A 19,184-nucleotide genomic window follows, 5' to 3' on the forward strand; every position below is an offset into this window, starting at 1 on the left:
CACAGAGGCTATTGCAATTTGGCAAGTCTAATCCTATAAGGCTGTCTCCAGCACCGGGCTTCTCCCAGCATAGACACAGCTGATCCTTACAGCCAACTGGCCCGGAGGTCAATTCTTCCCAGTGATACCAACAACAATAAAGACTTAATTACAACAAGGCTGTACACACAGTCCACAAAGGGGTGCACCAAGAGTGTCCACCTCAGGTTAACTGGGGAAGCAGACCCACTGGGCCATATTGGAAACCTAGCACAAATATCTACCTTACCAACTCAGGGATCCAGTGAAAATGCGGGGTCAAAGAATCAGATCACAAACGAAAGAAATGGAGGAAAACAAACGACTGGATATAGAATTCAAAACCACCGTTATAAGACTTTTTAAGAATATCCTAGAAAAGGCCGATAAATATAACGAGACCCTCGAAGATATGAAAAAAGGACCAACTAGAAATTAAACATACACTGACTGAAATAAAAAATATTATACAGAGACCCAGAAACAGAATAGATGAACACAAGAATCAAGTCAAAGAATTGAAATACAAAGAAGCAAAAAACACTCAACCGAAAAAGCAAAAAGCAAAAAAAAAAATCCAAAAAGTTGAAGATAATGTAAGAAGACTCTGGGACAACTTCAAGCGTACCAACATCAGAATTATGGGGGTGCCAGAAGAAAAGAGAGAGCAAGATACTGAAAACCTATTTAAAGAAATAATGACCGAAAACTTCCCCCACCTGGTGAAAGAAATAGACTTACAAGTCCAGGAAGCCCACAGAACCCCAAACAAAAGGAATCCAAAGAGGACTACACCAAGACACATCATAATTAAAATGCCAAGAGCAAAAGACAAAGAGAGAATATTAAAAGCAGCAAGAGAAAAACAGTTAATTACCTACAAGGGAGCACCCATACGACTGTCAGCTGACTTCTCAACAGAAACTATGCAGGCCAGACGGGAGTGGCAAGAAATTTTCAATGTGATGAATAGCAAGAACCTACAACCAAGATTACTCTACCCAGCAAAGCTATCATTCAGAATTGAAGGGCAGATAAAGAGCTTCACAGATAAGAAAAAGCTGAAGGAGTTCATCACCACCAAACCAGTACTATATGAAATGCTGAAAGGTATTCTTAAAGAAGAAGAAGAAGAAAAAAGTAAAGAGAAAAAATTATGAACAACAAATACATATCTATCAACAAGCCAACCTAAAAATCAAGTGAATTAAAAACCTGAGGAGCAGAATAATCTGGTGAATATAATAGAATCAGGGGCATAGAAAGGGAGTGGGCTGATAATTATCAGGGGGAAAGGGGTATGGGGGGGTTCATGAAGAGAATGGACAAAAATCATACACCTATGGATGAGGACAGTGGGGGGAGGTAAGGGCAGAAGGTGGGGTGGGAAAGGGGTGGAGGGAAGCTATGGGGGGAAAAAGGAGAAATAATTGTAATAATCTGAATAAAGATTTATTTTAAAAAAAATAAATAAATATTTTACAGAAAAAAAAAAAAAAAAAAAAGGGTTAATAGCATCACAAAAATATGTTGAATTTATCAGATACAGACCAGCAATCATTACAAGTGAAATATATTAACGATGGCAAATAATGCCTATGCTTCCCACTCATTCATGCATCTGGGGCCTCTCCATGCCAGTTCCTGGCATTCCCAGTAGGACACAAATTCCACACAGGCACATACTTGCATAACAACAAGGACTGTGTACAGTGTGTAGTGTTTTGCTTACATATAAGGCATTTTAGATTTAAAAGTCAGTAGAGTTGTTATTATTCTTGCTGTACTGCACTCATTGATATCTCATGGACAAATGTAGTTTGGAAGACATTGTCCTAATATACTTGCTTTCATTTACATAATTTCAGTTATCACCTGCTAAGCCACAAATCTAACATCCTCCAAGAAAATTTACCTTGATATTGCTAATTTGGACAGTACTCAAATTTGCATTTCCACAGCTCCTGGCCATCAGAGTTCAGTATGTACCAGGGAAGAAATGGTGGAAGGGAGGGAGGAAGCAGGGAATCTTACTAATTCTTACAACATTTCTGTAAATTTGATGTTTGTCGTGAAAGTGATAAAAGGTCAAGTTCACAAAAGCATTTAGCATAAAATTCCTAGTTTAAGTTAAATATGAGTATAACTTGAATGACTGAAGTGAGGGGTTAGTAGAGATAAAACAGGCTTTCTAGTGAGATTTGGCAAGTAGGAAATGTGCTTTTGTTAAAAAACATACTCTGAGACTACAAAAATAGTTACATAATTTTAAGATTACATATAGTCTAGACGTACTCTTTTGCTACATTTAAAATTTTGCAAATTGCCAATTTATTTTCTGATTTCCCCTCATTCTTGGGTTTCATTTTTCTTGGTGCCAAACATCTAGTCTGATCGGTTAAGGGGAAAGGGCTGGGAGGGTCAGTGGAATTTGTTATGGCACTGCGCTGGCGTTCTAGCCTCAATTTTGGTCATCATCTGACTATCTACTTTATGTCTGCCTGCTTTGGGGCCTAAATACGATCTAGAGTTGCTCTTTGGATCATAGAGAATCTGTCATTTGATCATTTTACATTATAGCAGGTAAGTCTTTTTGAAGTAGATTCTAATAATTGCCCCGCTATTGTTCTGTGACTAATATCACTTATCCCTTTGTAATGAGGATAGATAGTCATGCTTTCAGTGTAGTTTTATAGGGTTTGCTTTCAAGCAAGCTTATGTTTCTCTCTTTTCTTACTGCCTGCCTTGGTGTCCTGATAGTTTCAAAGAAAGCATGGAGAAATCATCATACTCCGACTGGCTGATAAATAATAGCATTGCGGAGCTCGTGGCCTCCACAGGCCTTCCCGTGAACATCAGTGATGCCTACCAGGACCCGCGCTTTGATGCCGAGGTAAGAGGAGTCCTCTTCCTCAGGAGTCTAAAGGTTCAGTTGTCACTCTGTTGATGGTTTGCTGGTTGAAGCAAAAAAGGGACATCATACAGATTGACAGCAACCCCAGAGTTTACTGGCAATTCTTTTGCATTTTCCCCTTCTGATTGGATTGTGTGCATTGCCTACGGTTGATTGACAGGAAACTTCCTCTCTCCACCCTGATTTGTGGCAAAGTGGCTAATAATGTATTAGTCTGATGGTCTTTTATGATTTGGTACATTTTATATTAAATGTACCCATATTCATGTGCCTATGCATTAAATGTACCCATGTATATTTTATATTAATCATAATTTGTATTAAACTATGAAATAGTTAATAATAAAAATGTGTATATAACATAGTTATTTCCCAACACATACTAGAACAACTACTGTATTTTTAAATATTGTTCCTAAGCAACCATAAATTGGTTTGTTATTGTTTAATGTTAATCACTGTGCTGATATACAGAATATACTAAAGCAATATAGGTTCTGATTTGTAGAAGTTTAAAATGTGAGACAGTACAGAATATCATACAGGTGAATTTACCTAAACTTATCAAATGTGTTTACGTGTGTGTATTCAATAAATTGTAAATTTACTCTTAATTTATTGAAGAGCTAGGGAACCGAGATGAGTTAATGTGGCTGAAGGGCCAGGTGGATGAGGCTGGAGAGGGAAACAGAGGCCAGATCACTCAAAGAGGTGATAGGCGTGTTAAGAGCTTTGAGTATTTATCCTGGGCAATGGAGAACAGTGGTTGGGTTTTAAATGGGGGAGAACCAGGAGCTATATTTTAGAAAGCTCACACTGCTACAAAACAGAGGGTAGATTAGTGATAATAACTGAACATTTAATCTGTGCCACCCTAAGAAGTAGGTGTCATCATCCCCATTTTACAGACACTGAGAGCTCGTCTGTGATTCTAGAGGCAGACAAGGATTCAGTCCTCGTCTCAGAGTCCACAGCCTTTACTCTGTTCCTTCTCTGTGCTATCTCCAGTGTGTGAGTAGAACACGACGATGGCAGGGAGCCTGGAATCTAAGTCTAATCTGTATTTTCAGTCAGATCATCCTAACAGATCTCTGCAGGGGAGTTTTTAATTCCCTAAACTCACCACCTCTCTGCAATTGCCTGGGTTCTCCTTCTCCAGGCTGCATCCTCCATGTATGTCTCTTCATTATTGAGCATCATTTTCTTTCATGAACTCCCAGTTGGAGTTCCAAATTGCGTGTCTCTCCTGTGCGCTCCTTTAGCTGTCCCACGCCGACCACCCTCTAGCTCTGTCCGGTCTATTTCATTAAATCTGAATTTTGCATTATCTTCTTGGGAAAGTGCTTCTTCTGTAAGGAAGGCACCACTACCTTGGTTCTATGACTGGCAGAGTGGAAATGATTATAGATGTCAATATTTGTACATGGCAGCATTGTGACTGGGCTATGACTGGTTTTATAAAGCTTGACCTTTTGCTGTGTTTCTTTACTCCTTAATTTTAGAAAATACTGAAGAACAGATTTCTAAACACAGTTTTATGAAGTGCTCTCAGTCTTCTATTATTAACATCAGTAATAACTGAACAAACAGAAAGGCTAGCTATGCAGAAACATCATAAGTTGCCAGTTTATTGTTACAAAGTCAACATGTTAGATTGGATGTCAAGGGATGATGGTTGAGTGCTACCCCACATTATTGCACTAAATTTGGTATGGATTACTATTATTCTGCTCTTAGCTTTGGACCGTGAAGTCAAATTTTGGAGAAGCAAAAAGAATCAACAAACTATACAATTTTAAAAAGCTGGTTCATAAGACAAAGTGTGTAAAAGTGTAACACAATATGATTCGGTAAACACCCACCATCCAGTTTAAGAAAAAAAAAGATCATTACCTTTGAGTCATTGTATTAATCTTCCCTAATCCCATCTCATTTATTTCCACCACAGAGGTAACCACTATCCTAATTTTAATTTAATGTTTCTTTGCTTTTCTAGACAGTTTCATCCCATAGATTTGAATCCCTGCAAAATATGTTGTTATATTTTGCATGTCTCTAAAATTTCTATAAGTTAAATTATATGCTGTATATGGTTTTCTGTGGCTTGCTTTTTTGTTCAATGTATAATCACTAGTCACATGAATTTATAATTCATTCATTTATTTTCACTGCTGCAAAGTGTCCCATTGTATGAATATGCCTCATTGTACTTATTTACTATGTTGTTGATAGACATTTAAATTCAGTGTTTTACTGTCACATGTAAATGCCGAGGACACCCTTGTATATGTCTCTAAGTACACAGGTGCAAGAGGTTTTCTAGGGTCTGTACCCAGGAGAATGACATGTTGGTCATAAATGATAAGCATCTTCACCTTTATAGGAAATGTAAAATTCTTGTCTAATCATTCTTCTTTTTTTCTCATGAAAAACAGCCATGTAGCTAGCATAATTAATATCTCAAGAATACTTCTTGCTAATACAATGTGGTGAGCTTGAATGTACCATATCCTTATGTTTATCTATAGGCAGACTCTTACCACGTCTCTTCCTGATTAGTGATGCAGCTTTTTACATTTTCTCCACACTTAGCAGTCCATTCCAATAAGAGAGACTGCCCGATGATCCATAGAACCAACAGTGTGGACTGTTGAGCATAAAGGCAACAATTATTTCTGTGGGATTGAGCATAAAAATTTCATGCCCTGATCCAGTCATTAGAAGCAATGATGTCTGAAAACAGTAAACTGTGGTAGCTGAAGCAGTGACTACTTCGTAAAATCACATTCTACTCTATGATAAAATGTGTATTTATTTTAGACTGTCATTATTTCTTGGCTTTCTACCTATGTACTTTCAATCTGCCACATAACTAATATTAGATCTTAAATGAAAATCTTAAGGTTATATCATGATTTTTACATGATGTGTTTGGATGGTACTTGAATTTAAAATTATTTTTATGTTTTTCTTCTTATGCTAAAGAAAAAAGAAAGGAAAGGAATTTTTCAGTATAAATGGAGATGAGAGAAGAGAGAGGAGAGTGAGAGAGATGTGGCATTTAGTAGATCTGTCCTATAAATGTGTGTATATGGTGCGTGTGCGTGCGTGCCTGTGTGTGTGTGTGTGTGTGTGTGTGATGTATCACACCAGAAAAATCAAAATTATTTACCTGCTTAGTCTGTCTTTCTTCTCAAGTATATTTTTCCTCAGTAACAAATGCCAGCTGCTTATTTTAATAAAGAATGAAATGGACTTCAGACTGATCCACAGCCCTCCCCAAGAGGCTAAAAGGGTGAAACCTTCTCTGCACAAAGCCTGATGGGGTAGATCATGAAATAAAGACAACCATTTCAGATATGTTTTTCATTAACATGTTATTTCCCTCGAGATATAAAAACACCATGACAAAATTTAATTGACTTATTTTTTCACTAAAACTAATTCTAAAATCATCCAAGAGACAGAGGATACCTTTTAGAACTATGTTGTCTCCCTGCGAAGGTTGTGTCCTCTCTTCTGGTGTCTGGGACATGGGTTCATATTTTCCCCAGTAATCATTACTGAGTCATTATTTGTCACTGATAGAACATAAGGGAACAGTTTTGTGTTTTAAAGCCAGGGTTGATGACTAAGTGTTATCTCCACTGGGGAAAGCATTTGCTTTTTTGTTCTCTGCACTCACTGACTTACCTGAATAGTTTGCAGTTGGTTACCAAGAATGATAATTTGCAGAGAGGTAGCATGGGGAATCCTTTTCAGAGCATTTCTTGTTTTTCCTACTGATTTTCTCTACACAGACCTAGATAATGCCAGAAATCCAATTACCCTGAACACGGGTATCTATGCTAAATTTCTCACTGTCTCAATGCTAATTCTAGCAACCTGAATTTTCTTTACTGAGCAGGAAGAAGGATTCCAATTCATCAGACAATGCAATGACTTGGGATAGAACACCAAAAAAAAAAAAAAAAAAAAGTGGACTGGCCATATTCTGAGGTTTTTTACTATAGATACAAAAACTTTCAGTTAATAGAAATATTAGAGATTTCTTTAATTCACAGGAGAGAAAATAGAGACTCGGAGAGCTGAAGTGACTTGCCTAAGGCCACACAACTTCCTTGAGGCAGGGCACAGAACAGACTGCACCTCTGGTTCCTAATTCAGTTCTTCTCTGAGTGGCCTGGGCAGTAGAGTGACCACCCCTTCCTTCCTCTCTCCATACAGGCACATGAACTTACGGCTGGCAGACCTACCTTTTGGTCCTGTCTGCTCCACTTACCAGCCGAAAAATCTTGGACCTACCGCTTGCAAATATACTGTAACATGTAAAATTCTGTATACATATTTTGTAAACCATGGAGTCCTGTATGAATATCAGGTGAAGATATTGGTCTGGTTGAGGACTAGTGTTTTAGTTCCAGGATCTAAAAATAGATCCTTTCCTCTGCATGAGGGGCCTAACACAGAACTGCAGACCAGCCGAATTTGGATCATGGACAAGCCAACTTCAATGTCCCCTTCCTCCAGAGACATGGGAGAAGAGAAAAGTCTCTGCACAAAGAGGACAGTTAGGGTGATTATTTGTTGACAGTAAAGGGATGGTGGCAATACTGTAATCTGACAGCCTGCAGGACTTCAGGAAGGCTTGGTCTTCTCTTTTCTGGTTAGAGAAAGGAGCAATGGCAGATATCCACAGGTGGTGAAGGCTGGATGTATGTCCCATGGCCTTGGGCTGCCTTGGGAAGATGATCACCAGATCCTACCTTATAGGGCCAAGCGATATGCAGATCTGTCTCTTCACAAGAGTGGTCAGGCATCCAAGGGTCAGGTTACCTGGGCAGATTGGGGTGATCAAGCTCAGGGGCTAACTGCACTGCCCAGCTCCAAGCAACCCACCAATCCTTTAAACATGTAGCTAAAAGCCAGTCACATTGGTTTATTTCAAACACAACTCTGGTGCCTACATTCAAACTACTGTATCAGTCAAGGCAATGGACAAACTCCCAAATCTCTGTGATTTAATACATTAGGAGTTTAGTTTTTGCTCATGTTAAAGCCCAGGTGGATGTTCCTGATCAGTGGCAGCGGGTAGGGAGTTCCCTTCTCCAGGAATGAAATTGCTCAGCAGCGGCTCTGAATGACTTGCCCAGTGGACCATTTCATAGATTTTTCCGATCTCTAACTGCAGGTGCTGAACCCAATACATCCTCATGTACATTTGGTAGTTTCTTCTCCAATTTCGATGAACACATCAAGCTTGTCAGTTTGGGGATTCATGATGTCAGTAGTTATTTTCTGTTAATAAGAGATAATTTATTCTATCAAGCTTTGCTTTAACTGTATAGTTAAAGTGTAAAGTATATTTCCAATTTCTGTGAATTTTCAGACTTATAATAACTTCTCTGAAGCTTTGCCCAAAAATATGCAGCACGAGAATGATCCTTACTTTGAAATCTCAATTTTGAAACTCTTGGTCTTTCTTTTGATAAAAGCTACAAAGGAATGTTTTAATGTGATATAAAGCTCATCCCAAGTGCTGTCAGATGCTTGCTGTGAGGGCTATGGGGCAAGTAATCATAGTTATCCACCTGCTGGGTGTTCTCTTTGTGGCTGTGTTAAATATTTAATGGAGTCCCCTCCTTGCAGTGAACAGAGCGACTTAGAGGGCAAGCCACAGTGATTACTTGCCTGCTGTCTGGCTGTTCAAGTTGACTCTTAGCAGTAGTACCTGCCGGGCTTGATAGCATACATGGTTTTATAGCCAAGCTCCTTAGTTTATGGGTGGAAAATTATGACAGAATGGTTATATAAGGATAGTCACAGACTGGAACTAAATTTCTGAGTTTTAAATTTTGCAATGTTATGAAGATCAGAACATGTTTATTCTGTTACAAGAATCTGTGATCCTTGAAAAGGATAGAAGATAAAAATGACCTATTAAATATAACTGATTATATTTATTTATAGTGGCTTAAGAAACACATGTTCATGAGTTATCATGTTCGTGGATATTGTAGTTTTATTGGACATTTGCTCCTTGGGAGGGGGTATCCATGCTTTTAAATTTTAAGTCACATATCACAACTCTGCTCACAAACTCTGCAAAGTCTCTTTATTTTACTAGCTTAGCAGCCAAATTTACAATTCTTTCAGAGGCTTACAGTGCCCTATGCAATCTGGTTTCTGATTATCCACTGCCAGCCTTTTCTCATACTTCTCCAGCCACACTGGTCTCCTTGTAATTCCTAGAACATGCAGCTCACACACCTACGTCAGGGCCTTTGCACTGGCTACTCCTTCAACTGAAATACTTTTTAAAAAAAATTTAATAAATCTTTATTGTTCAGATTATTACAATTGTTTCTCCTTTCTCCCCCCATAGCTCCCCTCCATCCGGTTCCCACCCCACCCTTTGCCCTTACCTCCCCCTACACTGTCCTCATCCATAGATGTACGATTTTTGTCCAGTCTTTTCCTGCACCCCCATACCCCTGTCCCCCTGAGAATTATCAGTCCACTCCCTTTCTATGCCCCTGATTCTATTATATTCACCAGATTATTCTGTTCCTCAGGTTTTTATTTATTTTATTTTTTTTTAAATATATTTTATTGATTTTTTACAGAGAGGAAGGAAGAGGGATAGAGAGTTAGAAACATCGATGAGAGAGAAACATCGATCAGCTGCCTCCTGCACACCCCCCACTGGGGATGTGCCCGCAACCAAGTTACGTGCCCCTGACCGGAATCGAACCTGGGACCCTTCAGTCCGCAGGCCGACGCTCTATCCACTGAGCCAAACCAGTTTTGGCGTGTTCCTCAGGTTTTTAATTCACTTGATTTTTAGGTTCACTTGTTGATAGATATGTATTTGTTGTTCATAATTTTTCTCTTTACTTTTTTCTTCTTCCTCTTCTTTAAGAATACCTTTCAGCATTTCATATAATACTGGTTTGGTGGTGATGAACTCCTTTAGCTTTTTCTTATCTGTGAAGCTCTTTATCTGACCTTTAATTCTGAATAATAGCTTTTCTGGGTAGAGTAGTCTTGGTTGTAGGTTCTTGCTATTCATCACTTTGAATATTTCTTGCCACTCCCATCTGGCCTGCATAGTTTCTGTTGAGAAATCAGCTGACAATCGTATGGGTGCTCCCTTGTAGGTAATTAACTGTTTTTCTCTTGCTGCTTTTAAGATTCTCTCTTTGTCTTTTGCTCTTGGCATTTTAATGATGATGTGTCTTGGTGTGGTCCTCTTTGGATTCCTTTTGTTTGGGGTTCTGTGCACTTCCTGGACTTGTAAGTCTATTTCTTTCACCAGGTCGGGGAAGTTTTCAGTCATTATTTCTTCCAATAGTTTTTCAGTATCTTGCTCTGTCTCTTCTTCTGGCACCCCTATAATTCTGATGTTGGTACGCTTGAAGTTGTCCCAGAGGCTTCTTACACTATCTTCAAATTTTGGGATTCTTTTTTCTTTTTTTTGCTTTTCCGGTTGAGTGTTTTTTGCTTCTTTGTATTTCAAATCTTTGACTTGATTCTTGCATTCCTCTAGTCTGCTGTTGGGTCTCTGTATAATACTTTTTATTTCAGTCAGTGTATGTTTAATTTCTAGTTGGTCCTTTTTCATATCTTCGAGGGTCTTGTTATATTTATCGGCCTTTTTTAGGATATTCTTGAAAAGCCTTATAACCGTGGTTTTGAATTCTATATCCATTCATTTGTTTTCCTCCATTTCTTTCATTTGTGATCTGTTTCTTTGTCTCCCCATTTTTTCACTGCTTCCCTGAGTTGATAGAGTGGCTTTGTGTGCTAGGTGTCCTATATGGCCCAGTGGGTCGGCCTCCCCAGTTAACCTGAGTTGGACACTCTTGGTGCACCCCTTTGTGGACTGTGTGTACAGCCTTGTTGTAGTTAAGTCTTGATTGTTGTTGGTATCACTGGGAGGAATTGACCTCCAGGCCAGTTGGCTGTGAGGATCAGCTGTGTCTACACTGGGAGAAGTTCAGTGCTGGAGACAGCCTTATAGGATTAGCCTTGCCAGATTGCAAAGACCTCTGTGCTCAGCTTGGAAGGGGTGGAGTCTCAGGGCGGAGCAGACAGTCTTGGCTTCCCGTCAGCCCTGCCCTTGTGCGCGAGTCTCCAGACTTCTGCCTTCCGTGGTTCCCGAGTTTCCACCTTACAGTCCAGATTTTCCTCAAGCGTGGGTCCCCAGGGGCTCGCCCGGAACTGCGGTTCAGTGCAGTCAGAACTGGGGTTCAGTGCAGTCAGGAGCTTCCGACTCCCTTCCGCTAGGGAAAGCCTGTGGCAACCTCCGCAGTCAGTCTTTGTGTGCACTCGCGCCTCCAGACCCCTGCCGCCGCGGCTCCCCTGAGTCTCCGAGTCTCTGTGTGCCTTTCTACCTGACAGTCCAAACTCCCCCTGTATGAGCCTGGGTCCACGGGGTTTTGCCCGGAACTGAGGTTCAGTGCAGTCGGGATTGGGGTTCAGTGCAGTCGGGGGCTTCCTTCCCACTCCAGCCAGAGAAAGCCAGCCAGGCATCCCGCCGCCCTTTCTTTCTGCACGCGCGTGTCTCCATACCTCAGCTCTTTGCTGGTCCTTCTCTCTTAGCTTTCCTCTTTCCTTCTAGTTGTAGAATTTCCACTCAGCCAGCTTTCCTGTGGTTCTGGATGGTGTTCGTTCTGTCTCTTAGTTGTAGTTTTGAAATTGTTGTGTGGGGCAGCAGTTTAGGTGCTTACCTATGCCGCCATCTTGGTTTCTTCAACTGAAATACTTTTACCCCAATTGCTGCATAACTCACATCCTCACCTCTTTAAAGTCATCATTCAGATGTTACCTGTTAGTAAGGCCTGACATCCTTGATATTCCTAATCCCTTTTATCCTGCTCTATTTTTCCCCATTAATCCCAAACACCTTCTAACATATAATTTATTTATGTATTTTTTGTATTGTTTACCATCTGTCTTCCCTTATAGAATGTAAGCTCAATGAAGGTCAGGATTTTGTCAGTTTTGTTCACTGATGTATCTCCAATAACTAGAACAATGTTTAGTATACAATAGACATTACCATTGAATATTGTTTAGTTTTGTTGAATATATTATCTATATTATTAATAAATATATTAAATACTATGTGGCTGTCATGGCTCAGTGGTTGAGCATTGACCTATGAACCAGGAGGTCACAGTTCAATTCCCAATTGGGGAACATGCCTGGATTACGGGCATGATCCGCAGTGTGGGGCGTGCAGGAGGCAGTCAATCAATGATTCTCTCTTATCATTGATGTTTCTATCTCTCCTCCCTTCCTCTCTGAAATCAATAAAAAGATATTTTTAAAATACAGATTTAAATACTATTAAATGTAGAATAACTTGGTGTAGAACATATTTTAATATATTTGTGGAAAAAGATAAGGAAGAAGGTATATCAAACTGTTAATAGTTGTCATTTCTAGAGATGGCAAGATCAGTGCTTTTGATTTTATTTTTACTTAAAAATTTCACAAGTGTTTATATTATTTTTGTATAATCAGGCAAAATAATAAAGAGGCTTTAAAATGTTAGCCCCTTTATATTTTATATTTTACCAAGCTATCGTGAGCCCTCTAAAAACTATAAACTATTATTGAAAGCCAGAATTGAAATAACGTTAATATTTAGGTAAATTAACTTGCCTTGCTATATCCTTAGGGGATTCAAGTAGATTACTTTCTCTTGCCTTTGCCAACATGGAGTGTTGCTTGGATATTATTCTAAGATCCTTGTCTGAAATGTCTTAATAGCATGCACATAAAGTACATTTGCAGATGACCTGCCATTGCATCAGGTGGCTTCTTTTAGTGCATACTCTATTTACAAATATCTTCACCATGATGCAATTATTCTGGCCTTGTTTAGTTGGCATTGTGCTTGAGAATTCAACTCCCAATAGTTAGCTGTGCTCTAGAGCATCATCTGTGATCTGTAAAGATTTCTGCTCTTCTTTTCATATTAGATTCAAAGGAACACCTTAAAACAAATACACTAATGCACAGCAAGCCATTATTTAGTCAACATAAGGTACAATACTCTACTGCTTAATTTAATATTTCCTTCCATTAGTATAGTGATGAAGAGTATTTCAGAACCATTATATGAAGGGTTTGTTTTCTGCCTGCAACAGGAATGAATAATTGGACTCAACATTTAAATGGGAAAGGTGCAGCAAGGGGAATGGCAAAATATAACTAAAAAGTAGGGCAGGCTTTGTGCATGAATGGCTTGGCAGTCTATGTATGTGTCACAAATTCAGCAGTGAGTAACCCATCAGTGCCTAGTTCTCCTCTGCCATGGTGGCCAATGCCCAGAGTTACACAGTCAAATCTAAGGTATTATGATCTTAACTCTGTCATTCTTCGGTCATACACAGTTCTTCCATATGAAGTTCTTTCCCTGACCTTTTTGTTAAAGCCTGTTATAGACAACTCAATAGGTCTTACCCTTATCGTGAGCACTTAAGGATAATGGGGCTACAGTCTCTGAGATCATTCAACATAGAGAATTAAAGTCCATTTCGCCTGTCAGATCTTAATAGGAAAACACCCCTGCAATCTGGGATACTGAGCACTAGCCTAGCATGACAGTTCATTGTTTACTAGAGGCCCATTGCACGAAGAGATTCATGCAATAGGTCTTTCTTCCCTTGGCTTCCAGCACCGGTTTTCGTTCGGCATCCAGGACTCAGGCCTTTGCTCCGGCTGGAGTCTGCCGCCTTTGCAGCAGACTCTAGCCAGAGTCTGCACCTTTGTCTTCGCTGAAGACTCCAGCTGGAGTCTGCCATCTTCTCTGCAGAGTCAGGCCAGAGTCTGCCATCTTTGCTGCATACTCAAGCCAGAGTCTGCCATCTTCGTTTCAGACTCAGGCCAAAGTCTGCCGTCTTCATCTTTGCTGCAGACTCTGGCCAGAGGTCTTTGCTGCAGACTCCAGCCAAAGTCTGCCATCTTTGCTGCAGTCTGCAGTCTGGTCTTCGCTGGGGCCGGAGTGCAGCTCCTGTAGATCCCTTCACCCCCACCCCTGCCCTCCCTCTCATAGCAGGGGTCCTGCCTAGCCTGGCCACTCCGCACCTGAAACAGCTGGGTGGCCACCATATTTGTCCTTCTAATTTTCATATTCCCTTCTGATTGGCTGGTGGGTGTAGTGGAGGTATGGTCAATTTACATGTTTGTCTATTATTAGGTAAGATTCTCTGTAACACCTTCATAATGCCTTCTGGTCATCACTTATGTTTCTGTTACAAAGGGAAAGGCACACAATTGAAACAAGTAAGAGTTAGAGCTCTGTGGATCTGAATAATTTCCCAGTTGCTAATACTTAGGGTAGGCCAGTTTGAGATTCTTTCCAGAAAGTAGGTAGGGTATGGTAGAGAAGATTGGACAGTGGATGTAAGAGTTCCAGATGACCAGGAGGGTGAGGAAGCTTAGGGGGATTACTAATATGTGAATAGAATATAGAATGGGGTAGTTGTGGGTGATGAAGATAAATAGGAGTCCCATAGTTCTAAGAGTCAAACAAACTTTGCTGCATAGGTTGTGGAGACAGTGCCTCATTTCTAAGCTCAAAGGTCAGTTGTTATTTTTTTCTAGGAATGCTCATGTCAGGAACTTGTAGGCATTGTTCTAGGAGCCATTAGGATTGATCCCATGTGCAGTTAAGGTGGGCATAAAGAAACCATTTCTCTATTGCTTCAAGGAAATCAAATGACCCACTGGAAACATCTCTCTCAGCTTGTTCCAGTGCCATAATTTCTCTCCAGTAGATTGGCATTTGGAGGATAAAGTTTTGTTTGAGATTATTATTAAAGTTGTACATATCTTTCTAGGGAAAGGAAACACATTGCACATTAATAAATTATCATCAACTACTTTAACATTTTCTTTAAATACCTTTGAGAGGCTGGAAAATAAGACAAGTATGTTTTGATGGCTCCTAGAGATAAACCATCTTTAATTAGATATGTTAACTGGGAAACTGCACTGATTTTTGGTAAAAAAAAAAAAAAAAAAAAACAAAAAAAAAAAACAAAACAAAACAAAAAAAAACAACTTTCATTTCACTGGCAAACAGTCTAAGCTTTGTCTTCCTCACCACCAGCCTCTCAAACTGTCTCTGTCCTTGTTTATCTCCTTTACCGCATGTTCCCTTTCTTCTTGGTCTGTGACCTCTTTCCTCAGCTGCTTAAGATTTCCTAAGGGAGGTTAGATAGAGCCTACAGTTGTCCTACAGTCGACAGAGGCAATTGTGCCTACTATTCAGTGCTGGTTCAGGACCACCAACAATTGTGTATGGCTCTCAGCAAAACAAAACAGACCCAAAACATTCTAGTGCTGCTATGGCTAGCCCAAGACTATACATTATGCCTTCCAGATTATCCTCTAAAATTGACTTCCTTCTCCTCATGCTCACTAGCATTGCTGTAATATAGACATTGTCCTTAGGGAGAGGAAAAAAACCACTTTGTTCTTATAGAAGATAAAGTTGATGGATGTGTTTGTTATTGTCTGGCTTCCTTTGAGCCAGTCTCTCCATTTTCTAGGTAGTCAATTTCTCTAAGTCTTATCTGGTAAGTATATGAGATATTTCATGTGAAAACCCTGAACAGGTTTCATACATGGAGTGAACATCCAGTAAAAGTTAGCTTATAATCATCATTGTCATCTTTGTCTTTGGTATGGGGGCTTTGGTTGATTCATACTTGGTTAGGGCTTGGTTTCCTTGTGAGGTTTTAAATTAAAAGAGATAGGTGTACATTAAAAATTAAATTATAATGTGTTTTTTAATATTATTTTAAAATACTTGTTATGAAGAGTAGAAAAGAGAAATGTGTAGATGATGTTTAATTTCAATTAACTACTTTTATATCCTAGGCTGACCAGATATCTGGTTTTCACATAAGATCCGTTCTCTGCGTACCTATTTGGAATAGCAGCCACCAAATAATTGGTAAGACATCACCTAAATGTTCAAATGCTTTTTTAAGAAATAAAAATTTAATTTAAAATATACCCATATCTTTTTTTATGTATTCCCCTTTTTTATGTCTAGGATTCATCAACCTATGTCTCATTCTCTTGTGTAATCTCATAAGTGCAGACTTCTGATGAATCTACATTAATCCCATCAATGAACAAACATCTATTCTTTAAATAAGAACCAATATTTTTGAAGTTGGAGGGGATCTCAGAAAGTAACTAACAGGATTCTTTTACCTCAACCTTTGGAAACTAAGGCAGGGCGGGGGGGCTGCAAAGATGAATAAAATCACAGAGTGAGTTGGTAGCAGGGTTAGAACTAAAACTCAGGCCTCCTAACTCCTAGTACAAACTCTCCTACTACATTTCCATATTTATATCTAAGCGTTTACACATGGACTAAATGCAAAGAAAGAAGGAACATGAATTACTAGACATATACTGAACATACATCCTTCTGTCTAGATGATTCTGAAATGAGCTACACTTTCCCCAGAATAAGGGAATTGTGGACCAAAGCAGCTTCCATTTCTTCTCTCCCTCCTTGCTCCCTTCTCTCCCTTCAAAAATACAGACAGGAAAACATTAAATCTAAGAAGGAAGTCTAGGCAAGAAGAGGTCAGTGATTAAAGAAAAGAAGACGTGAAGGATGTAAGCATTAGTTAAAATTATTGAAATGCAATGAAAATGTGATTTTTTCCTAAGAGGCATAAGGTAACTAATGTATTTGGTTACCAATGCATCTATTTGCCACTCTGTCTCCCCAAGTTTGCCTCTTAAACTCTAAGACACTGCCACTTACCAATTTGCTGCTCTGTAAAGGTTGTCAAGACTTGAATTCTAAGAAAATTTTTTTCATCAGTTTGCTTAATTTGCAGAAAACCATTAGTACATTATTGAACATATAGAATATTCTAAGATTTAGGAATTTGAGCCCCTAGTACAAAGCATTGAATTGCATCATGTACAGAATTTTAAATATATTTAAGTTGAAAGAGAAGAGGAAGTCCATAAGAAACACCATATGTTATCTGTTGATGTCCAATGTAAATCTCACATACAGTCTTTCATTTCATTCCTAACAGTAAACATCTGTTATTCTTTCAAAATTAAGACTGTAGTTTGCTTGTTACATGCCAAAAGATTTGCATTTAATTATATATGTCTTTTAGCATATGATGACTTACTCCCTGGTGGAAAGTTAGGTATTTTAAAAAATAGAAGCATGCTTTAGAATTATAGCTATTTTCTTTGTTTGTACTAAATAGGGACACAGGAGAGTGATTTTTAAGATTGATGAGTTTTTTTGGTTAAACTTGTGGGTTTTAATAGTCATGTCCCCAAACATCTGGTATAATGCCAGAAATGAACTTTGGAAAGAGGAAGCACATGTAAGTTAAGTTTGTTAGAAATGTAGGTACTCACTGGTAGCAGTCAACAGCACTAACCTTGCTTTGAAGGTTAACTGTATCATTATCCCTTACATATTACCCTTGAGTAATATGCTTTACAAACATGCAAACGTTGTCTCATTTAATCTTCATAACCTTCTGAGACAGTTAACATTTCAACCCCCATTTTACAGATGAGGAAATTCAGTGCTAAAAAATTTAGGTAACTTGCTCAAGGTAATACTGATGGTGGAGTTGAAATTTGAACTAAGATAGTCTAACTTTAGGGCCAGTGTTCTTAATCACTATGTCACACTGTCTCACTCAAACATTGTGCTTCAGAGAATTGAAAAAATAAAAAATTATATATATCTATATATGTGTGTGTGTGTTTGTGTGTGTGTGTGTGTGTGTGTGCTTGCCAGATTTATCAGATTTATTGTGTACAGTCATCTTGAAAACCATTTTCGGGAAATAGGTTGATGCCTGGTAGAACTCCAGGCTTCACTGAGACCTAGTCGGGGTCTCACAGCCTGGAAAGTAGACTGCATTTCAGCACATCTCAGATCTGCTGCCATACACATAACAGGTACTAGAGAGACCAGAGATTAAACTGGGGTGTCTGGAGTCACTTAAAGGAGGCATAGAATCAGATGGTGCTTACTGTATTGTAGCAACACAGTCTCTAGTACTGAAAATGACCACATATGCCAAAATCTTCCTACAGGAGTGGCTCAAGTGTTAAATAGACTTGATGGAAAACCTTTTGATGATGCAGATCAACGACTTTTTGAGGTAAGAAAATAAAGCAAGAATTATAGCTGAGACACCAATAGTCTCCTGGTTGCAGCTTGCCCAGAGTTGTAAGGATAAATAATCATTAATTATCTTTATATGTAAACAGTGTGACAGAATTTAAAGGAAGATTTAAAGACTATATAGATGCTTAGGTAGTATTTGATTCTATTTTTTTACTAATTAGATTATTTTGTGACCATTGATTAGTTTTATCCTCATTTTTTTTTTCACAGAACTGAGTCAGCCACTCTCTATTCAAAGTGTTAATTGTCTTATCCTTGTCTTGTTTGGGTGTGTTCAGAGCTGTGAGACCCCCCCTAGTCGGCTCTTCCAGGTGTGTCATCATCACCTCTCTTTTGTTTACAAACTTCCTTTTACTCCAGTCTGCCCTTTAGCTAGAGAGGTTGGCCTTGAATATGCTTCCTTGTAGACTTTGTACTAGTGACCAACATGAAAACTCCATGATTATTTTTTTTTAGCTGAGAATACTTCACAGCTTCTTTACTAACTGGTTCCATATCAATCCTCCTTCCTCTTAACATTTAACGGTGGGTGTACTCACTTGGTTTCTTTACCAAAATATTTTATAGGCTAGATACTGAAAGAGGTTGCTTTGGGTCAGTTGTAATGGAATGACTAACATCAGTCCACAGCCTAAACAAAGAACACATTTAAACAGACTGTAAGCATGTTTTGAAATGCATGAAGTCATTTCTTCACAATGACAGTAAACTAACATTTTCTCTGATGCACATTGTGAGCTATAAAGCTGTTACATGCCAATAGTAATTATGAATTTTAATGTGCATATTTCCCCAAGGCCTAACTCTGTGTACTATAAAATTATATTTTCAGGCCCATCGCTGATGACTGCCTCCTTTTATATTAGATTATTCCAATGAGTTATTGCAATTTTTAATTAGTGGGCTTTCTCTTCCTTAGGCTTTTGTCATCTTTTGTGGCCTGGGCATCAACAACACAATTATGTATGATCAAGTGAAGAAGTCCTGGGCCAAGCAGTCTGTGGCTCTTGATGTAAGTACAGTATTTATGTCAGA

At 38.9% G+C, this 19,184-nt stretch overlaps 1 protein-coding gene across 2 annotated transcripts in view; it reads left to right on the forward strand.

Annotated features, from left to right (window-relative positions):
• PDE11A (phosphodiesterase 11A) overlaps nucleotides 1-19,184 on the forward strand; it is a 306,712-nt gene that overhangs the window by 137,165 nt on the left and 150,363 nt on the right. For both annotated transcript variants that reach the window (XM_080670943.1, XM_080670944.1), the window contains 4 exons: nucleotides 2,779-2,911; nucleotides 15,833-15,908; nucleotides 18,056-18,123; nucleotides 19,069-19,161. In XM_080670943.1, the coding sequence (XP_080527069.1) occupies nucleotides 2,779-2,911; nucleotides 15,833-15,908; nucleotides 18,056-18,123; nucleotides 19,069-19,161 (370 nt within the window). The remainder of the gene's footprint in view (nucleotides 1-2,778; nucleotides 2,912-15,832; nucleotides 15,909-18,055; nucleotides 18,124-19,068; nucleotides 19,162-19,184) is intronic.

Source organism: Plecotus auritus (genome assembly GCF_963455305.1).
Source record: "Plecotus auritus genome assembly, chromosome: 5".
In the NCBI taxonomy this organism is placed as follows: Eukaryota; Metazoa; Chordata; class Mammalia; order Chiroptera; family Vespertilionidae; genus Plecotus; species Plecotus auritus.